This window comes from Podarcis tiliguerta, assembly GCF_965153285.1.
Source record: "Podarcis tiliguerta genome assembly, chromosome: 2".
Classification (NCBI taxonomy): Eukaryota; Metazoa; Chordata; class Lepidosauria; order Squamata; family Lacertidae; genus Podarcis; species Podarcis tiliguerta.
This window is the reverse complement of record NC_139535.1, coordinates 55912819-55934131: the sequence shown is the minus strand read 5'-3', so window position 1 is coordinate 55934131 and position 21313 is coordinate 55912819. Positions and strand designations below refer to the sequence as shown.

Genomic DNA, 21313 nt, shown 5'->3' with positions numbered 1-21313 from the left:
GCAGACTTAATGTGAATGAGGCATAATGTGAATGAACAGGCATAATGTGAATGAGAGCTTGCCAATGTCAATACCTTTATTCTATGTTTTTGCCTGTGAATTTGGTTTTAAATGTGTCATGCCTTAATACTGCAATGTAGTACTTTTAAATGTACAAATGTTCCTGAAAGCAAATATGTAAGTCACTTTGGTTTGCCCTGGGCAAGACAAAGTGAGACAAGTAAGCGTAACAAATTTAATAAACGATGGTTTATTAATAATAATAATAATAATAATTAATAATGATGATGATAAACTATTTTTGCATCTGCCCCTTCATGGTCTTTGGTGTGCATGGCATGGCATGATATGGAAGCATTATGAGTTCCTGGATCATATGTGAAAGATGCTCCCCCAATTCTCATTGATAGGTTCTGCAAACTGGGGAAAAGCCTGCCCTTTCTCCTCAAGGTCCCAAATTTGGGCTAGATCAAAACATATTTGCATTTGCTGTCTGTGGCACTGCAAGAAACAATGTATTCTTCTATTGTGCTGTCTACAAACGGACAGGCCATAAATGTTCATAACAGACAAATAATATTATGAGATGAGCACAGAAATGATAACAGCATGCATTTTCACAATGTAGCTATGGTGCAGCTGAAACAACAAAATATACAAATTGCAGAGGAACATGCAGGTAGAGAAACATATAACAAGAACTCAAAAAGAGAGAGCTGTCTATTTGGGGACTGAAGGACAGCAAGGCAGGCCTCTTATGGATATTCAGGGATTTGGAATCAATTTTGACTTGGCAAAAGGCATCCCTGTGAATGTAACACTTCTTTTGGGCTGAGACAAATATGCTGCTCCAGCATTCAACTTGCTGGTGTGGCACACAACTTCAGAAGCAGAAGCAAGTACATTGGTTGTGGGAGATGCAAACTTATTCCTGAAACAGACATTGTTTTGTTCTAGCTTAGCAGTGCAAATCCCAGCACGCACCACTGAGAAATGGAAGAATTTTGGTGCTAGGAAAGGAGATAAAGACTTCCTGCTCCTGAGAGACAAGTAGGGGTCCTTGAGGCCCTCCCTTATCAACTTCTGCAAAACTACTAGAGAAGGGTTGTGGGCTGGGGACCAATATTGGGCCTCAGCCCTTCAGCTTGCCCCTTGGTCATGCAGTGACCTTCCGGTTGGCAGGACAGCAGCAGCAGCAGCTCCGCATATGTGTGGTGCATAGGAACTGGTCAGAGAACAAGGCTGGAACATGGAGAACTGGAAGGGAAGAATGGAAAGAGGAGAAATGGACCACATGGCTGGCTGAGCATGAGGGAAGGAAGAGAAAGAATGGAAAGGAGGGAGGGGACAGGGAGAGATGGGCCAACGGACTGGGAAAGGGGATGCCTCTAGGGTGGCCCTTCATCTACTTCACAGGCAAGCTCCAATCTCCCTTCCCAACTGGTCACCAGCTGAGCCAGGAAGCCTCTTCTCCCTCCTCAGAAGGGAAAGGGCAAGAGCAGGAAGGAAACTAGAAAGATATAAAATGTTTTTCAAGTAATAATATGTGACTAAAGAGAGGGAAGCTGTTACAGGTGGTGGAGAAGGAGGATTGCTGAAAGCTGGCAGTATGGGGGTGGGAACAGGGTACAAGCTAACTGTGGAAGGAGAAGGGTAGAAGACATGACAGAGATTAATAAAAAATATTTGGAGACTTGGGGAGGTGGAGGCGGGGGGAAAGGGAACTATGAAATAAAAATACACTTATGGAACTGTAGGAAGAATTTTTTTCTAAAACTGGATGGCAGGGCTGAGTCCAGACGCCTCCAGAGCGAACCCTGTATTTAGCTTGAGGAAACCTGACCTATGGAACTCCTTGCACAAGGAAATTGCTGTGATAATGAATCCAACGATTTACAGAAGAGGGGACGTCAATAGAAAATTGTGCCAGTTTACTGTTGGCTGATTATGCCAATCACCACTGTCATTTCTTCACTGGCTTTGCCCACACACTGCCACTTTGTGACTGGCGGGCGTCAGTAAATGTTAACCTTCTCAAGTGGGCTCAGGGGGGAGAAAGTTTCAGAGCCCCTGTACTACACAGAACAATGTATATACTTTGTAAGCAAATCATCATCATCTCAGGGGAAAGTGGTGATCTGAGAGTCACAGATTTTACCCATTTTCCACATCCACAAGGATTAGAAAGATACTTAGCATGCAGTGCCAAGTCAAAAACAGGAGGGGGCCAGGAGAATTGAGACTTCTCATCCCATTCCAAAAATTCAGAGTGAATTACAACACAGTCTAATCTCAGGTGCACAATCCTGCAAGAAAGATTAGGCTGAAGAGATAACTTGCTAAAGGGCATTCACAGAGGCTCACGGCTGAGCAGGGATTTGAACCTCTCTACATGGGATCATGTCGTGGAAGAGCAGCTCTCAAGCAGCAGGTAGTAAGTCTGAATAGTATCATAGCCAAGCTTACTTTTGTTGTTAGAGATATCACATTTAGCTGCCCCACAGAAAGTTACTTCCTCTCCCTGCTGACCATTTAATCCTCACCCGCTGCTCCCCACAGTTACACTATGACGCTGAGCGGGGTGTTTCCTTTTTTTGATGCACTGTAGTAAGTCATGCTAGGTATAGTAGACATGTGCTGCATCTAACTGAGGCAAGGTTTGGGTCAAACTTCTAGAATATCCACCCTCCTGGGGTGCCAGGTACCATGCAAAAGGCCCATGAGAGCACGGCATCTGCACAGTTACATCAATTGTGTTTTAAGGTTGGGACTTTAGGGCAAAGGGCAGGTAATTAGCAAATAATAAAACCCAATTCAAAGTGCTGGATTTGACCTATAAAGCCTTAAATGGCTCTGAAAGGCAATATCTCAAGGACCAACACTCCCCATATAAACCGTCCCAGACACTGCCATCATCATCCAAGGCCCTTTATGATGTGCCTCCTCCATTGGAAGTCCAGAGGGTGGCAATACAAGAATGGGCCTTTTCTACATTGGCTCCCCATTTGTGGAATGCTATCCCCAGAGAGGCTCATCTTGCACTTTCACTATACATCTTCATGTGCCAGGTGAAAATGTTCCTCTTCAACCATGTCTTTGACCAATTAATATTCTATAGACTTGTGGGACTGGGGCGGTTACTGTTTTTGTTTTAACTATTTATTTTGTGCTTCTATCCTGTATTTTTCTCTTGTGAAATGCCCTGAGATAAAGGGCAGTATATAAATTTAATCTCTTCTTCTTCTTCTTCTTCTTCTTCTTCTTCTTCTTCTTCTTCTTCTTCTTCCTCCTCTTCTTCTTCACCACTGTGTGGGGTAAACTCAAGGAAGACAGTCCTAGCTGAGTGGCAGAAAAACTACTCTGCATGCAGAAGAGCCCAGATTCAATTTCTGGTATCTTCAGATAGGGCTAGGAGAGACCCCTCTCTGGAATCCAGGAGAGACACTGTCAGTCGCTGTGGACAATGCTGAGCTAGATAAACTAACAGTCTGACTTGGTATAAGGCAGTCTCTTAGGTTCCTAAGAGCAGCTTTTAAGCAGCTGGGGTAAGTCTTACTTTAATGCACAGCCTTCCTTTAGAAAATCATATGCACTAATGCATATGACCTGCTGGAAGTGATATGCAATAATGTATGCAATAATGGGACAGATATGCAATAATGCATAGACCTGCTGGAATAGATATGCAAGCATGAGAAAATAAAACTGCTTCACGAAAGAGTCTATTCTCACCTTTGTGCGCCTTGGCCTACTGTCACCCTGGGTTCCATTAGCAGTCCGACTCCAAAGACAGTCGTCCACATGCCTGTGATACTCTTTCCATGGCACCAGAGTCTTACAGACGTAACACTTCTCATACCTACCAGGCCAGAAGAGAAAGAATCACATTAGGATTCACTCTGCCTTGAGTGCTTTTTGCTTCTCCAAGCCATTCTGTGGCGAAGGCTTGTCAATGTGCACAGCAGGATGACCAATAAAACTGGCCTGATGCCAATCAAAAGGATGGAGTGATTAGTGGTTTTCCCCCAACTGCTTTTCTGTGTCCTGCTGCTGCAGCAGTGGGATGGTAATGAAATCAGCTCCTCTAACTATCTCAAACAATGCCCGTTTCCCTTCAGACATAAAACACCCTGTCAACACAGCTGAAATGAAGTGTTATGCTTTTGGAAAAGGGAGTTACATTTTGCCTATGAAGCATACTATGTGCATTAAATCAGAGATAGGTTTTCCTGAGTTTGAATGAACTCATCTAAACTTGCACATCAAGTCTTCCAGGGCACCGACTCCATTTTAGACCTCGCAAGATTTAGAAGGGAGAACTGAGCGTCGGCCAATTTCCAGAAAATCTGGCAGAAATGTCATCCTCTCCCAACTCCTTTCACTCCAACCTCCTAAACTGTGTGCACATGTTTCCGTGCTGTGAAACTGACGGTGCCCACCAAGCAGGAAGGACAGCTAGATCACAAGAACAACATGAATGCAAGTGCAGAACTGGAACAGGGTGCAGCTGCTGAACTGTGGGATCCTGAACTGGAACAGCTCAACAAGCCTCTGAAGAGCCCCCTCCATGCTAAATTCTGCAGTACTTTTCCATATTTTCTTTCCAGTCGTTGCTGATTACCAAGATAATGTGTCTAAACAGAAGCTGTCCTCTCTATAATTAGCCTAATTCCATTAGTGATGTTGCCATCCAGTGTTTGTAACAGCAAAATTACTTCCATGGCAGGGATTTTTACTGTCAGATCCTTTCTTATGATGCTGTGTGGGTGGGAGGGGGAGGAGGGGTGGCAGCAAGAAAGATTAAACAAAACCATCTCCATCTGAACAAAGTCTAATTTCATTAAGGATATCACTGCAGGTACCATCCTTGCCAGCCTTCTTCATCAAGCATCTCTCTGACATGCAGATCTGCCACTCAAAGCTAACTCACTCTTTCAACAGCTACCTGCTCTTAGAGCTTGTCAACAGCCCAAGGTTCTGCAGCTTGCAGGGATTTGATATATGTTCACTTTAGCAACTGTAGCCAATGAATTATAACTAAATTGAGAGTTTTGTCCCAGGGCAAACAAACAAACAAAAAAAATGCTGCTCAAGCTTTGTGGGGGCAATTTTCTACCGCTATAGGATTTTGCTTGTCAGCCACTGTTATAGATTACTTTGAAAACAACAACAACACACAAAAGCAAACCTCAGAGCAATTGGAACCTGCTCATTTCCACCACAATGAAACACCATCATTACAGATTTGTGCAGTTGTACAAGCAATCCCCTCCAACACCTTGGTAGAAAATGGGCATACTTGTTGTATGATCTTTCTTTGAGACATGGTATGGAGGGAGAGGCAAAGCAGGGCGCAAGGAAATGCAAGCCCAGATGAAACATGGCAGCCACAACAGGCAAGTACGGTGTTAGCACTTGAGTAGCAGTTCTGTGTGGCTTTTTGCATAATGAAAATGGTTAGAAATTTTGACTCATTCATAATGGTTTGACTTGAACCATGCAAATGCAATCCCCAGTGGCACTGTCTGATTTCCAGATGATTTCACTGTATAGTGTGCTGCAGATCACCAGCTGGTTGAATCAAAATGAACTCAGCCATGATCTGCCAAACATTTATAAAACTTAGATGCCAATCCTAGCATTTCATGATCCCTGTAGTGCTGAAACGGGCAACCTTTTTTCTGTCTAGGGCTGCACTCTCTCAGGAGTAATTTGTGTGTGTGGTGGGTGGGTGGGTGTTTGTGTGCAGAGCTGAAGACACCAAATCAGATTGTCAGTTACCCCCTTTCCTCTCTCCTCTTCCTCTTCCTCCCTGCCCAAGAGATTGAATGTGACAAGGACAAAGAACCAAGGGCAGGGATCTGAACATTCAGAACCAACCTTCATATCACCCACTGAGTTTTATGGGGGAGAGTATTGTTCCATGTGTGGCAATGGCTTTGGAGATGAATGGAAGGGTGGGAGAGCTGGGGAGAGCAAAGCACTAAAACAGAGAGTAGCATATCAAAAGCGCCTCAGCAAAACTTGACAGAATACAAACAGAACACAGAGCCAGTCAAAAATAAGTGAAAGGGAAGCCAAAGGCAAAAACAGGTAAGAATCAGCTGGGCTTTCCTTTCACAGGAGTCTCTCAGATGCCAGAGTGAAGGATGGTGGAGGCAGGCAGTAATGCAATCACCTTCAAGCAGAGAGAGACAGTGCCAAAGCTCCATGGGCTGGTGCAGCAAAGGGACCCACCTATGGCCCAAAGAGGGTCTTCAAAGGAAAGAGGAAAAAGTGCTGTAACATGGCAGAATATCTACTTACCTGTCAGTGTCAGCGGGTTCTAACGACTCTTTGCAACTGGTGACTTTAGTCTTGGCTGCTCTCTGTCGTCGGGTTAACACTTCAAAACAAGAACAGAACAGTTGTTCCACCTCACTTCTTAAGAACCTGAGGAGGCTTGTCAAGAGTCCCAACAAAACACACAGTGTGCATTTGGAAAGCATTTTCAAAGCTCTCCTACCCAGGCAGCACCAGTTCGTTCGGGGACATCACAGTGGGAAAAGTAAAAAAGAGGACTCTTTTTTTAATGGCCTAGTCTTTCCTACTGTGAAAGCTGCAGCTGTAAAGCTTCCGCCCAGAAAGAATATTTGCTAACTTCTTTGTCCTCCTGACATAATATAACATAAAAAGATAATGACAGCAGCATTTAGATGTTACTTGCCTCAGCTGACATAAACACTTTTTTGAGCAAATAATGTATAGCTCAGTTTCAACATTCACATGGCCTCTGTTGGCAGCCTAAAAAATTAAGCTAAAGAGCTGTTTCAATGCCTGAAATAAAGATTAGGTTTGCTTACTTGGCTGCACTACATAGAACCTATATGGAAAACCACAAAACACAGGATTCCTGTATGTAGGTTTCAGGCTCTCCATCTCTTCCAGAACTGTGATTCAATCTGAGGAAGTGCAAGACCCTTGGGCTCAGTCAAGGCTTGGCTGGATAACCTCAATGAGTAAAGGTGAACACTATTACAGAGGCTTTCTATACACTGCATAGCTAAGCATTAAAAGTCTGGGAGGGAAGGAGGAAGGCTTGAACTGTGGGCAGGATTTGTTTATTCAGTGTGTATTCCAAAAATATCCTATTTCTATATTCAGAAAAAACCAGGCACATTTGCTTGCACTGACTTAAGGTGTATCGTCTATTTTGATTGCGATCCTGGTTGTTGTTTTTGGCAGACTTTGGAATCCTTTGGCAAAGATTCAGTAGCGGAAGGAGAAGATTGAGAAATAAGGATGAAGATCCATAGGGGCAGAGGGGAAGACAGGTAGGCATTAACAAATGGCATAAATCCTTTGCCTGTCACTGGTCACTAGACATTCTGCTCATTTTGCTCTGTTCCATTTAGATTCCACACTTCCAGCTGAACTAACCATGTACTTTGAACCTGTAGAATTCAGGATGGTTAAAATAAAGTACTCCTTCTTGCAGTACATAGTTAAAGTATGGAGCTCGCTCCCCCAGGATGGGCACCAACTTGGATGGCTTTAAAAGAGAACTTGGACAAATTCACGGAGCAGAGGACTATTGATGGCTAGGAGTCATGATGGCTATGCTATACCTCTACAGCTGGAGACAGCAATGCGTCTGAACACCAGTTGCTGAAACCATGGTTTCCAGTTTCTGCTCCCTGGTTTCCTACAGGCAACTGATTGGCCACTATGAGAACAGGATGCTGGACTAGATGGGCCATTGGTCTGATCCAGCTGGCTATTCTTATGTTCTTAGCACTCACAAGGACCAGGAGCAACAACAAAACAAAAGGCAGGTGCTAATTAAGCCAAATTTTACACTGCACTTAAGTACACATACATACACCCCCTCAAACAATGGTTGACTTCTTTTTTTCAATCAGAACCGGTGATGAGGGTGACCCAAAAAATAAAAAAAATAAGTGCTATGTGTTTGTCAGCAAGCCCAGCCAAATGCTCCAGCTTTTCTTACCAAATATATATAAGGAGAAACTTAAAAGTGCTGTTGCATACAGTTGAATTCCTTTCAACATATTCCTGTTGACAGGCCACCAGCTATGCTACTTGGGGAACATATCAGATATCCTCAGCCATTTCCACCAGGGTGCTGGAGTTTCTAATGCAGAAACAGATGTTGCTTTAAGCACTCTTGGGCAATTTAGTGGAGGGGACAGTGTATTAGAACACTTTTACAGCCTTGTATCAGATCTTCCTGTGCTCAATATTCTCATTAGGAGAAAGGTCTGAATCAGTGTTATAGGCACTATAAAACTGTTACTGTTTGCTCAACATCTGCTGTAAAGTGGGTGCCCACAGAGTTCAGACTAGAAAGATGCCTTATTGGTGCCAGAGCAGTCTGGGGCCTTGAAACATACATTTTTCCTCCACAGTTCTTTTGTCCCTGTTCCCTTGCTGGTTGCTATAATTGACTGGTTCATCTGCTACTTTTCATGAGTGGATTTGCCCCAATATATATACTACAATGACCAGTGTGTAGCCTGTGCGCTCTCTGGGTTGAAGCTTGTGCTTGCAGAGGATTCTGGGGTGCCCACTGTGTGAGAGCCAGTGTGGTGTAGTGGTTAAGAGCGGTAGTCACGTAATCTGGGGAACTGGGTTCGCGTCTCCGCTCCTCCACATGCAGCTGCTGGGTGACCTTGGGCCAGTCACACTTCTTTGAAGTCTATCGGCCCCACTCACCTCACAGAGTGTTTGTTGTGGGGGAGGAAGGGAAAGGAGAATGTTAGCCGCTTTGAGACTCCTTAAAGGGAGTGAAAGGCGGGATATCAAATCCAAACTCTTCTTAAGACAGAGTGGATCTGCGCTCTCTCTCTCTTTTTGAAATGCTGACCAGTCAGTTATCCAACTTGTTTCCACCAGCCTGGCCTGGATATGAATCAGTGACCTGGGTGCAAGAGGCTTCCATGCCCCGCTGTTAATCCCCGAGTCACCTGACGCTCCCAAAGGCTTTTTCACAAGCTCGTTTGCAGCAAAAGCAGAGAAGATCTCTAAGCCAGTGCACAGTTGTTAATATTCCTGTAACAGTCTTTCTCAGAGTGCCTTGTGCACAGCTCAGGTGTTAATCAGTGCTATTTTTTTCCAAGAGAAAGGAACACATCTGGCACAGAAATCCTGCTAGAAACCTTTGGGACTGGGGCTACAGAAACACCAGAAAAGACCTGGTGTGACAGCTGTGCTGCCAAGAGCAGCAAGAGAAAGTGCAGGGGTGGCATCACCGGTTGGCTCAGCCCGTCACAGGTGAGCTGGCCTGCTCCCGTTCCAAACGCTCAACCCAAGAGTGCTATTGCCGGATTGCGCCAGCAGAGCTCAACTCCAGCAGAGATAGCAAGCCTAGAACAAGGTTCCCAAGGAGGAAGCTTAGTGGGGGGAAATCTTAACAGAAGCTACAAGATAAATCTCCTCTTAGAGCAAGAAAAGGAGTGGGCAAGCATGCCTCTCAGCCATCTATACAAAATGAGCACAGCATCTCCTCTCAAAACATGCTGAGCTAAGTCAGACATGTTCGCAATGCTCATTGTAGTCAAATTAAAACTTTATCAGCTTCAGATTTCTTCTTGTCAGTACAAAAGAACCTTGGCATCCTCCTGACTTCTCTAGATATCATCTAAACCATTTTTTGTGTGTGTGTGTGTGCATTCCACATTGCCTAGGCTTTTCTGTCCATACTGAGATGGTCCAGGAGCTCAAGGCAGCACATCACAGTAAGAATACACCTTGAGGAGTCGATACGCAGCTCCCCTGCAGCGATTTGCATAACTTGATGGGTTTCTGAGGATTCCAGCATTCTTTTCTTTAAAAAATTGTGTACATTTTGAGCTCTTTTGGTTGCTATGAAACTTGACAGCTCAAACTGCTTCCTGAGTTATAGAAAAAGATAGATCTTCCAATATGGCCTTGGGCAAATCATATAACTGCAATGATTTCCCATGACCTTACCTCCTTGAAAGTACATCATCTTATTACTTAAGAGTTACAGGTGATCTCTTGGAAATCACCTTCAGATTTGAGGAAACAAGAAACTACAAGCAGAGAACTAAATATTGTCTCAGGGTCTGCATAGCGATTTTGAGGGAGCAGCAGTCAGGGGCACAGCAAACAGACAACAGGACTCCTGTAATCCACACTGTGGCTGCCCGCAGTCTGTGCTAGTCACCCGCCTATCCACAGTGCAGGGAGAATGGTCAGGGAGCTAACTTAAGTGATGCAACCCACACCACCCAAGAAATGCAGAGCAACTTTCCATTCCTACTTTCTTAACAACTTGGGACCAGTTTACACATGAGATCGCTTTACCCTACATGTTTCCACTCAACCACTTCGGCCAGAGGAACTGGCACTACTACATGCGCCACATAAAACATTGGTAAGAACTCAATTGTTAAGTGTGCCATCACCAACTCTGAAACTCCCTGCCTATTGAGATCAAGCAGGTGCCTTCACTGTACTACGTTTTTGGGCAGTTGCTTAAAATATTCCTTTTTAGACAAGCCCAGCAGATGCTTAGAAAGTTGAGGTAATTTAATCTGCTTTAATATTGTGACTTCTGTATGTTTTAAAGCAGGGTTGTATATTTTTCTTACCGTTTTATCTTTTGAGTTTTTTCAGGTTTTTTTAACAATCCACTGGTGTATAAATGTTATATAATAATCTATAAATAATACTTTCTCTGAGATTTCTCTCTGTATGACTATTTCTATGATAAAGCACTACAGCCAAGAGTGCAAGAAATCCCTCAGAAGATACCCTTTGGCCGAGAAGTGGATCCTTTTGGTTCAGCATATTTTCCTAGCATCAAAACCGAGTATAGCTCACATCCTTTACAACTATTGGGGAACCATAAACGAAACAGATTATATCAAGTGTCTAGGTATACTGCTTACATTTTGCAGCAGACTTCCTATTGCCTTTATCTAGGGCTTCCTCCCCACCCTGCTAAATATCTATTCTCGTTTACCAGCCATGCTATATTTTGTGTGAAGGATCCTATTAATGGAAATAATTTATTGTACGTTGGCCCTTCCAAGAAGTGATGAAGCTTTTCCCTGCGCCAGTTCTGTTACTTTTTTATGCTGTATCAGTGCCACTTCTCTCGGTGTTGAAGCTTTATTAAAAAAAGCAGCACCAGCACCAGCATGGCTGCAGCTCAGAAAACTGAAGACTGTGTCACTGTGCACCTGAGTTGTGGCTGCAGGAAGGAAAAGAATGGTACCCTGCCTTGACCTATTATAGAGCTGGACAGCTTTAGCTTTGTGGTCACTGCGGTGGAGGAATAAAGCTGGAGGGCATGTTGAGAACAAAAAGGCTTGGGGAAGGTAACAGCCAGTCTGTTGCAATGTTCCTGTCTGAACAGTCCTTGGAAATATCTGCAGATTGGAAGGGAAATGAAAGGCTTCTTTCTGTTTCATACCGAGGCTGGGGCAAGGCATCAGGGGGTCTGAAAGGGAAAACTGCAGCTGTGAGCCCTAAGTGTCTTGCTCTCTGCCCCAAGGGGGAGCTTGCCCAAGGGGGAGCTACTGGCCTGCACTTTGCTGCACTTCAGCATCACTACAAATGCTCAGAGAGAAGAGCAAGACTAACACAATTGCTGCCCCAAATGGAGAAACAAATGGTGCCTGCCCACACCTCCTCGGCAAACACTTTTAAGAGGATTTACTGCACCGTTCATGGGACGCGGGTGGCGCTGTGGGTAAAACCTCAGTGCCTAGGATTTGCTGATCGTAAGGTTGCGGTTCGAATCCCCGCGGCGGGGTGAGCTCCCGTCGTTCGGTCCCAGCACCTGCCCACCTAGCAGTTCGAAAGCACCCTTAAGTGCAAGTAGATAAATAGGTACCGCTTTATAGCGGGAAGGTAACGGCGTTTCCGTGTGCGGCGCTGGCTCGCCAGCTGCAGCCTCATCACGCTGGCCACGTGACCCAGAAGTGTCTTCGGATGGCGCCGGCACACTGCCACACTAAATGACTGAGTTCTCACGAATGTAGAACAGATATTAAGTGGCACCTGTATGTTCCACCAATTGAAGCAGTCAAGTGGGAACGTATAAGGTAAGGCAATCGTGTAAGTAAACTGGTCCCAAGTTGTTCAGGGTTTTATATACTAATAGTAACACCTTGAACTTGGTTTGGTAGCAAATTGGCAACCAGTGCCAATCTCTGAGCACGGGTGTTGTATGCTGACAAGGCCTCACTCCGGTCAGCAATTGTGCTGCAGCATTCTGCACTAACTGCAGCTTCCGAATCAAGCATGAGGGAAGCCCCGCATAGAATGCACTGCATGAACTAGTGTGGCAAGGCTTTCCTAGTCCAGGATCAGCCATAGATATCAAGCAAGTTACAGTTGGGAAATAATGCTTCTAGCCACTGAGGCTTCCTGAGTGGCAGAGTTGGATCCAGAACATTAGTGCCTGCCTGCCCTTATCTATTTCCACATGATAGGTGCTTTGCCCTGCTAAATGGAAGGGCCATTCATGTCCAAGGGTGGAACTGCAGCTACCTGATCAGCAGAGGCCAAGTGGCACAAGGGGCTAACTGAGCCCCACCTGGTCCTGTAAGGCTGCTGACTCCAGCCTGGCTGCTCAGTTTGAGCATTTCTTTTTACCAAGCACAGACTATGCTGTCAGGTGGTTTATTCTGGTACACCTGCTTTGCTGTCTGCTTCCCAGCTTGCCTGCAGGCTTGATGAATTGCAATAGTGCCTATGAAGGTGCTCTGCATGTTTCCTAAATATAGATTCCCGATAGACTTGCCATAGAATAAATGGGTCAGCTTAGGGCAACATCTCCAAACAACTTAAATGGGCAACCGTGCCTGTGCTCTGAGCCACAGCAACAGTGTGCAGACAAAAGACATACAGCTGCAACTAGTGAACAAATGGCTCTAAGTATCATCCAAGCTGAAACAGCTTCTTTAGGTTACAAGCTTTAAACAAGAGCCAGCAAATTTACCCTAAGAAGTAACAGAACTGTAGACGGATGGCCACAGAGGTTCCTTTATAACAGAAAACACTGAAAGATGATAAGAGTTTATATAGTACCAGAGATCTCTGGAGTAAATCCAATTAAGAGGTCCTGAAAGTGGATCACTGACCCTTAAGCCAACAGAACGGAAGAACTACAGTAGCCCTCTTGAAGCAAATCAAGAGGGAGGATGGTGCACAGAGCTTTGATTTTCTCCCACACTGTGCTACTGGCCTGATCACAGGGCAGCCAAATATGAGCATGTAATTCTGAAGGAACTAATCAAGTGGCGGGGATGCAAAACAAAGAGTACCAGTCAAGCTCAGTTCAGCAAGCTTCAGGCAAGGCTGTGCCAGCTTTTCAGGGAACATAGGAAGCTGCCTTGTACAGAGTCAGATCATTGGTCCATCTTGATCAATATTGTCTACCCTGACAGGCAGCTGCTCTCCAGAGGTTCAGGCAGGGAGCCTCTCCCAACTCGACCTGGAGATGCAGGGGATTGAACTCGGGACCTTTTGTTTGCAAGGCAGATGCTCTACCACTGAGCTATGGCTCTATGAAGGCGCCCCAAGTAACTTCACAGATGTAAGCTTACTGGGATGGAGGAATCCAAGCCCCCCGCATCCTCAGCTATTCCATGAAGATTCCGATTTACCAGATTACAGACACAGGTGACTCCCCACTTACACGTGGGTTATGTCCCCGTGCCCCGCATGCATAAGTGGAAATGGCATAAGTGAGGAAGCACCCCCTGAACATCCTTTAGATGCCTTCTCTGCCACTCTCTCTTAAACCAAATCAAAAATACTGTACCAAAAATACCCACAACAGGAATTGAAGATCTGGGGCTGGCTGGAGGATGCACAGGAAAGCAGCTGCTGCTGGTGTACTACCACGCACATCAGCAGTAAGGCGGGGAGGCTGAGCAACCTAAACAAAGCCCTACTGTGCCTTTGGTCTCTTAGGGGCTTCCTCCACCCTCACCAATGTCCTCTCTGAGTTCCAGGGAGGTTCTCCTCATGAGCCACAAGAACTTCCCAGATCTCTCCCTCCATTTCCTGGTATGAATTGAATTATTTAATTATTTCCAGGCACTGTGCATAGACACGGTTGCGCACAAGTATGTGTGAACATGCTGGCATTGTGTGGAGGACCAGGAGGATATCTTTGCTTTCAGCCTTAAGGGAATAAGTAGTCAGGAACTAGGGAGGTCATGGGAAGGGTTAAGAGGCACAGTAGCTTTAGCCTCTTCAAAGAAGGGAAAGGGGTGGTATTAGGTGGAGAGAAGGCAAAGGCTCCAGGAGGGAAGAAGAAATGGGGGCAGGGTTTGTATGAAAAGGAGTGAGAAGTAGATTGGATTCTATTTTGGTTTGGGAGATAATTTCTTAATATTGCATTTGCCTAATTTCTCCGATTTCCAAGATCCCAAACCCATGCATTAAATTTCATTCTCTGCATGTGATCTGTTCTCATTACTATTATAACACATTGTTTTAGGAACCATCAATATGCTGATGTCACCCAGCTCTCCCTCTCTCAAGTCTATCAGTATCAGGAGAGGCAGTGAAGGTGCTGAGCTGGTGCCTGGAGGTGGTAGTGGGTAGGATGTGGACAAGCACATTGAAACTGAACCCAGAGGAGATGAAGGTCCTATGGGTGGGGTTTTGTGTGACAGCCTATTGTGGATGAATTTGCACTGTCCTCCAAGGAGCAAGCTCACTGTGGGTGGGTGCTATGCTAGAATGATCATTCCTAGGTGACCTCAGTGACTACGACTGCCTACAACCTGCTTCTGTTGGTACATTAACTACAACCTTGTCTGGACAAAGATAGCCTAGCTATAGTTTTCTATGCTCTGGTAACCTCCAGGATGGACTACTGTAATGTGCTTTAAGTTGAGCTACCCTAGAAGATGACCTAGAAGTTGCCACTAATGCAGAATGCAGCAGCCAGGGTGAGAGTAGCTGCATATAGCTCATATTCCTAAACAGCTGCACTGGTTGCCACTTGTTCGCCAGGCCTATTTCAAGGTTTTTCTGTTGACATTTAAGCCCTGAATAACCTGATCCCCAACTATTTGAAAGAATGCCCTGCCCTGGATCAAGCTGCTTCTGCATTAAGATCAGCGAGTAAGGCTTTCCTTGTGGTCCTTGCCTCAAATTAGGTCTGTTGGGGGGGGGGGGTCCATGGGAGAGTCTTTTTGGTGGCAGCTCTGCATCTGTGGAATGATCTCCCCAACTTTATACACCAGGTAAAACTCACCTTTTTTGCAGCCTTTTAGAAGCTGATGCATTAGGCCACTTTGTAATTATGATACTGCTAATTATGTTCCTTATATATTTTATAAGAATTATATTTAATATTCTTGCTTATTATGTAGCCTATTGTCTTATTTTATTGCAAACTGCCCTGTGACCATTTCTGGTGAAGAGTGGAACAGAAATCTCTGAATAAATAAATGTTGTATTAATCGTTCCAACGAAGACCTGCTTAGATGCTGCACAGCTTCCCCAGGCATGGTGAAAGTGAAGACTTTCTTTGTGTTGCACTTGGGATCTCTACCTGCATCACAATCTGTGCTTAAGGTCTTAGAAATGATAATGCTACATAACTAAGAATGGTTTCCCCTGTATTATTATTCAATTTATATACTGTCCTTTATCCAAAGATCCCAGGGTGACATGAATATCAGCGAGCCTGTGTTGTATGCAGGGCATAAAGGTATACAAAAGTACACAAGATGCCTCAACAGTAGGAAGGCAACAGGGAGGCAACGTGACCCAAAGCCACCTCCTTAGAGCCCACAAACACTTGTTAGGATTCCTTTTCTTAAAAAAAATTATAATATTGCTTTTATTAGAAAATTCCTACTCCTTATTGCCGCAGAGAGATATCTGAATAATTAATGGCAAATGAGTTTAATGGCAGAAAGCAAAGTATAAAAAGCAGCCCCAATTCACTGCATTTAACATTCGCGGTGTCTAATTTTGCACACCAAGGTGTTTAAAGGTGAAGTCAAGTTTTTCACATTTGAGGTCAACAATTTCGGAATAGGAATCATGCCTACTAATAATTTATTTCAGCTTGACTCAACAAATTTAACAAAAAAAAAAAGCTTTGCCAATTATGTTAATCACTTGCTATTAAACATGCAAACTGGCAACAGGCCTTTGGCTTATGATGTATTTCTAATGTGGTCCTCAGGTTTCCCCCACCTTAACGAAAGGAAAGCCAGGCACTGCATTAGCAGATTTCATATAGTGACTAATAGCTCAACATAAAATCGCCATGTTTGTGGGAAAACGGGATTGATATCCTCGTTAATTAAAACACAAAAAGTGTTACCCCATTTGAGGTAGATAATTAATAGTGAACCGTCTTTCTGTGTACGCATTCGCATTCAATCTGCTCAAAGCTATATTTGCTGGGGTATCCAAAAGCCTTTCCCAGCATTCTACAGGCTGAAAGATTACAAGAGCCATAAAGGAAGTTGTCTGTTTCCAAAGGGCACAAAGGAAGTGAAGGAGTCTAAAGTTGCAATCCTAAGCACACTTGCAAAGGAGTAAGAGGTTCTGAATAGATATGCCCAGGATGGCACTGGAAGTATTGAGGGTGTTCTTTGTAAGACGCAGAACCTGTGTGCCGTACTACTAGCCGCTGCCTAGAGAAACTTTTCACAGGGGGTAGCTCTTTTACCCCACCAGCAGACACTGGGGATTTCTGCCAGAACCATGGGCAACATTTCTCATGACAGGAGGAAGTGACTGGCAAGAGGTTCAGTGGGCCTGGAGCCAGACGTGAGCTGTGAATGAGAAACAACAGCCAGCCAAGAATGAAGCGCCAGGGCTCACTAACAGGCACAGCAGAAATGATAGGAGAGGATGTGATAGAGCTGTGTTGAACAAATCACAGGGCCTGAAGGGTTGACTGAGATGCTGGGCCTCAGAGGCCCAGAGCAGGATGCATGGATGTGGGCATGCAAACTGTCAGGTGCCACAGGGCACTGGCTCCCTACACCACCTGGGCTCCTGGTCAGAGGAGGGAACTGCAGGCTGAGAGGTTCACTGCACAGGAAGCCAGGCAGCGCTGGACAGCCAATCTGCTGCCACTGGCGTTTATGAAAGATTCTCACTTCCCTCTGTGTGCACAGCTTGTATCTGAGGGAGGCTGCTCAGTCCTTCCTCTGCACGCCCAGATTATGGCCCTTGTCTCCATCCTGCCTCCCTCTGGGGTACTTGCATACCCTTCAGAACTGAACACATGACACACACTCATGATTTGTCAGGATTTGTGGTTTTTTTAAGTACAGAATATGCTGCGCTAGGACAAGCCATCAGACTGGGTGACACACTAGGTCCCTTTTGACTCTCTGATTTTAAGAATTTGCCCAAGACTAGTCCCAAATGGACTACTCTAGCTAATTCCACAACTGACAAACAAATACAGACGTGTGGGGCAAGATCTCCAAATGACCAGCATGAACAAGCGGCACATAAGAACAGGTGCTTAGCAAACCTGGAGCATCTTCAGTTGGGTCTTCTCTGGTGCCATTACAATACATGGCGTGCACCTCAATTTCCGAAACTGGGAATGTGCGATCACACAGTGGACACGGAATAGGTTCGTCACCAAGAAAGCTTCCCGCAGACACTGTTTCCCCAGCATCTTCAGCTGCATCAGCCTGAAAAAGAGAGGAAGAGAAGGGACAAGTTGATCTAGGTGCAGTTTCAACAATCATCCTAGTTCCCCCGATCTGCAGTTTCTAAATCTCTCCAGATTCTGGGCTTCCATCACCAGTTTTCATTCCTACTGAACAGGTCAGATCTAAGAACCCTGCAGTGATGAGCACACTCAACAGACCTAATATCTTATGCTTACTTCAAAAGGCACCGTGCCCTCCCAAATCACTATGACGCTCCCTCTGGAGAGCCGCATGTTCTATTTAAAGCATAGATCACCTGCATCGCCACTGTGGCTCTCTTGGGAAAGCGTAAAACACTCTTAAATTGAGAAAGTCTGAGTGCCAGCGAGAAAAAAAACACACAACTGACAGAAAATTAAAGCACCCAATTCAGAGTCAGTCAGTCCCTTGTTGGCAGTACTGCCTTCAGAGTGTGGACCCGTCCAGGATGAAAAGAAACTGCCAGCTTCACACTCATGGCTAGCTTGAGTCAGTGAGAAATGTTCACCGAGTTAGATCATGGTCTGCACAGCAGCAAGTTGCATGTGTATTCATGAGGTGGAGGCGTGTTGCTGTTCTATACACAAGCTTGGGCATTTTATTTATTTTTACCAAAGTACAGCCATCTTATACGATGTCGGGTTTCCTAAATCCAAAGGTTAAGCTACAAGACTGAGATTGTTGCAATGGAAGATACACTTGAAATTACTGGCTAGTCCTTTGATCACAATTCCATTCAGTGATGTTTCTTGGAGGAAAAGAGACTCTGGGTATCTTGTGGCTTCCACCTGTAAATTTTCCCTTTATTGACTCCCAGCTAGGTTCAAATTATATGTACAATTTTTGAAATGTTGCTAAAATGCTTTCTCAAAGCAGCTTGACCCAGAAAACCAAGCTGTATCTAATATGGGAGATTCCCCAACCAGCCCACAAAAGGAGAGTGTGGCTTTGTCCCTAGGAAAACAACACCTGGGCTTGAAATGCAGCTTACCGAATGTGCTGAACAAGTGGCTCATTTGGCCCTCTGATGGAGATCACTACCAAGGGACTGATAATTTAAAGAACTCTGGTACCTAAGAATTGCATGTGCTATTTTTACACTTATTTTGTTACATTTTACGTTCGAGGATTTTCTCTCAATAAACCCTGTTTTAATATGATCTTTTTGTTGCTTTTCAATAAAACATAGCTGCCACTAGAGAGAGAGAGCTAGGTATCATCTTGGGACTGTGCTACTTGGATATTCTCAAGGCAGGAAACTATGAGGGCTTGGAGCACAAAAATGTAAAAATTGTCGTGCAGGATCAGGCCAGGTGCTGCTGCTGCCTCCTGCCCTGTTGGTGGGTTTCCTAGAAACATCTGGAAAGTCACTGCTGAAAGTAGAAGGCTGGATTAGATGGGCACTTAGTCTGATCAGCAGAGCTTCTCTCACATTCTTAGTAACTGCCCAACTAGATCAGCAGCCTGAGCTTCCCATGGGCATCCGGATGGTCTCTGTTAAAGCCAAACCAGACAAGACTGAGACAGCCACTGCTGCTTGCTCTTAACAGCTGGTAGTCATAATGAACTGGCTCTGGATATCATCTACAATTGTGTCTAACTGGAGTTGCAAATGTTTGAAACAATCCTGAGGTCAGTAAGTAAGGGAAGCATAGTTTTCATGACTGTTCCAGGTACGCCTGTTAGCCTATCTGGCTGTATACTTTTCACCTTTGCATCCCAACCTTTATCCCAAGCAATTCAGGGCTGAGTACACGGAGCAGAGGTTCAGCTTGCCCAAGGCTATGCTGTGAGCTCTGCGGCAGATTTGACTCAACTCTCCCTAGTCCAGGTCCAGCACTCTATCCACCCCACCGACTTTCTAGTGACAAATATGTGGAAGAGTTACAGCAGTTACTTTGAATTAACTCCCAAATCCTCACTGGGCCTTGGGTTTGTGAGTGAGAAGCATGCTGGTCCAACCAGATCAGCCCCTAGTTTTGTGGCAGGGATACAGGATGGGAGCAAGAAAACACATGGGAGTTCTTTCTTGGCTTTTTTGTAGGATAAAGTTAAGTACTATTATCTGCATGTCATTAAATACACCCATTTTTTTAATATCCCCAACAGAGTCTCAGAGCCACAGTGTGTTTCTCCCTCTGAAACGCACAGCCTCTGCCTTGAACTATTCATGTCTGAAAGAGGCAGAAGGCTGACTACTGCCATCTTATTTCTTAATACTGGAAGACTTCTACATAATGTCAGCCTATCTCAAAGGTTCCTAAACATTCAAAAGCAAAGAAGATTTGCCAGAACCATTAAAACGTCTGTTTAAATATTAAACCAGCTAGATGGAACCTGTGGGAAATATTCTAGGATTGGTGATTTTTATTGGGGTGAGACAAGCAGACACACTCTCTCTCTTACACATACACAGAAACTGTCATCTGTGTCCTTATAACTGCACAGTTCCAAGGAAACCATCACTAGACGTGAGCCTGACTGACTGCTTAGGCATGCTTCATGTTTTGTTTTATGAGTGGTCCCCATTATGTAGGCCTGTTGCTTAGCAGCTTCATTGCAGAATCTACATTGTCAAGCAAGAGCCTAATTCTATGTGAGGAATTTCATTGACTTATTGAAGACTGCTTTGTATATGTGGGGGTGTGTATGATTGGCTGGTGTTTTCTTAAAGCCCAATCTCATATGTGCCAAATTCCCTGCTGACAGGTGATCAGTACCAAACTGCAGGGACCGTCAACAATTGTTTCAGGCAAAAGTCATTTTTTAAAAATCCTTTTCTAAAGAGACCTGACTCCAAAGTGGAAAAAATTGCTCTGTGCATTCTGCAGTTATTAAACTACACTACAGCTACTACTGCTATACCATACATTCCTAGTATTTTGCATCTCGGCATTGCTACATCTTGCTAAGTGCTTTGAGGCTGTGGTGTGTTGTGAAGACATGCCAAACACGAAACAAGACATGCCAACGATAAGGAGTTCTGATCAAATCGGTGTTAATCTAATAAGATGACACATCTACAGATGTGAAGAGCTCTCCGCTCCTTCCCATTTCCACTTTACACAGCCTTGCAGATCACATCCTTTGCAAATACCAGGTGTCCAAATAAACTGCTTACACTCCAACAGTAAATAACTCAATTGCAAATGTAAATGTGGCATTGTGTAGCAGCACATCAGCCCCCTCTCCCCACCCCCCTCCCCGAGAATGACTTTTGACAAGCCCTGGGAGGACGGCTGAGAGAAGCCTTAACCGCATGACTGGCTGCCCACCCAGCAAAGGGGAAAGCAGAACCATCCCACGCCGGCGCTTACAAGAAGAGATGCCCTGAGCGACTGAGGCCGCCTCCGTTCAAACAGGGCTCGTGCCTATGCGCCAGCAGCAGAGGCAGGAGATCAGGCTGGCTGGTGTATGGCTCAGCTCCCATTATCCACTGAGCCATATAATACAAGGTTCAAATCCTGCCACAGCGTTCAAGTCCTTCTGATCACCCAAGTTAACACCGGGAGGCCTAAAATGGGCTACTGACCTATCCTTAGGGCCTTTCTGAGCACTTGCTGTCTTTCTGCCTGGATAGGTTTTTTAAGGCACAAATCCCACCCAGGAACTAGTGCCATAACACAAGAGACAACTCACTAGTT

General features: G+C 44.8%; 1 protein-coding gene across 5 annotated transcripts in view; it reads right to left on the bottom strand.

The window, feature by feature from the left end:
• UIMC1 (ubiquitin interaction motif containing 1) overlaps positions 1-21313 on the bottom strand; it is a 79454-nt gene that overhangs the window by 6487 nt on the left and 51654 nt on the right. For all 5 annotated transcript variants that reach the window (XM_083422835.1, XM_083422833.1, XM_083422831.1 and 2 more), the window contains exons 9-11: positions 17504-17669; positions 6307-6385; positions 3733-3859 (exon numbers count right to left, since the gene is read on the bottom strand). In XM_083422835.1, coding sequence (XP_083278961.1) covers positions 3733-3859; positions 6307-6385; positions 17504-17669 — 372 coding nt within the window. The remainder of the gene's footprint in view (positions 1-3732; positions 3860-6306; positions 6386-17503; positions 17670-21313) is intronic.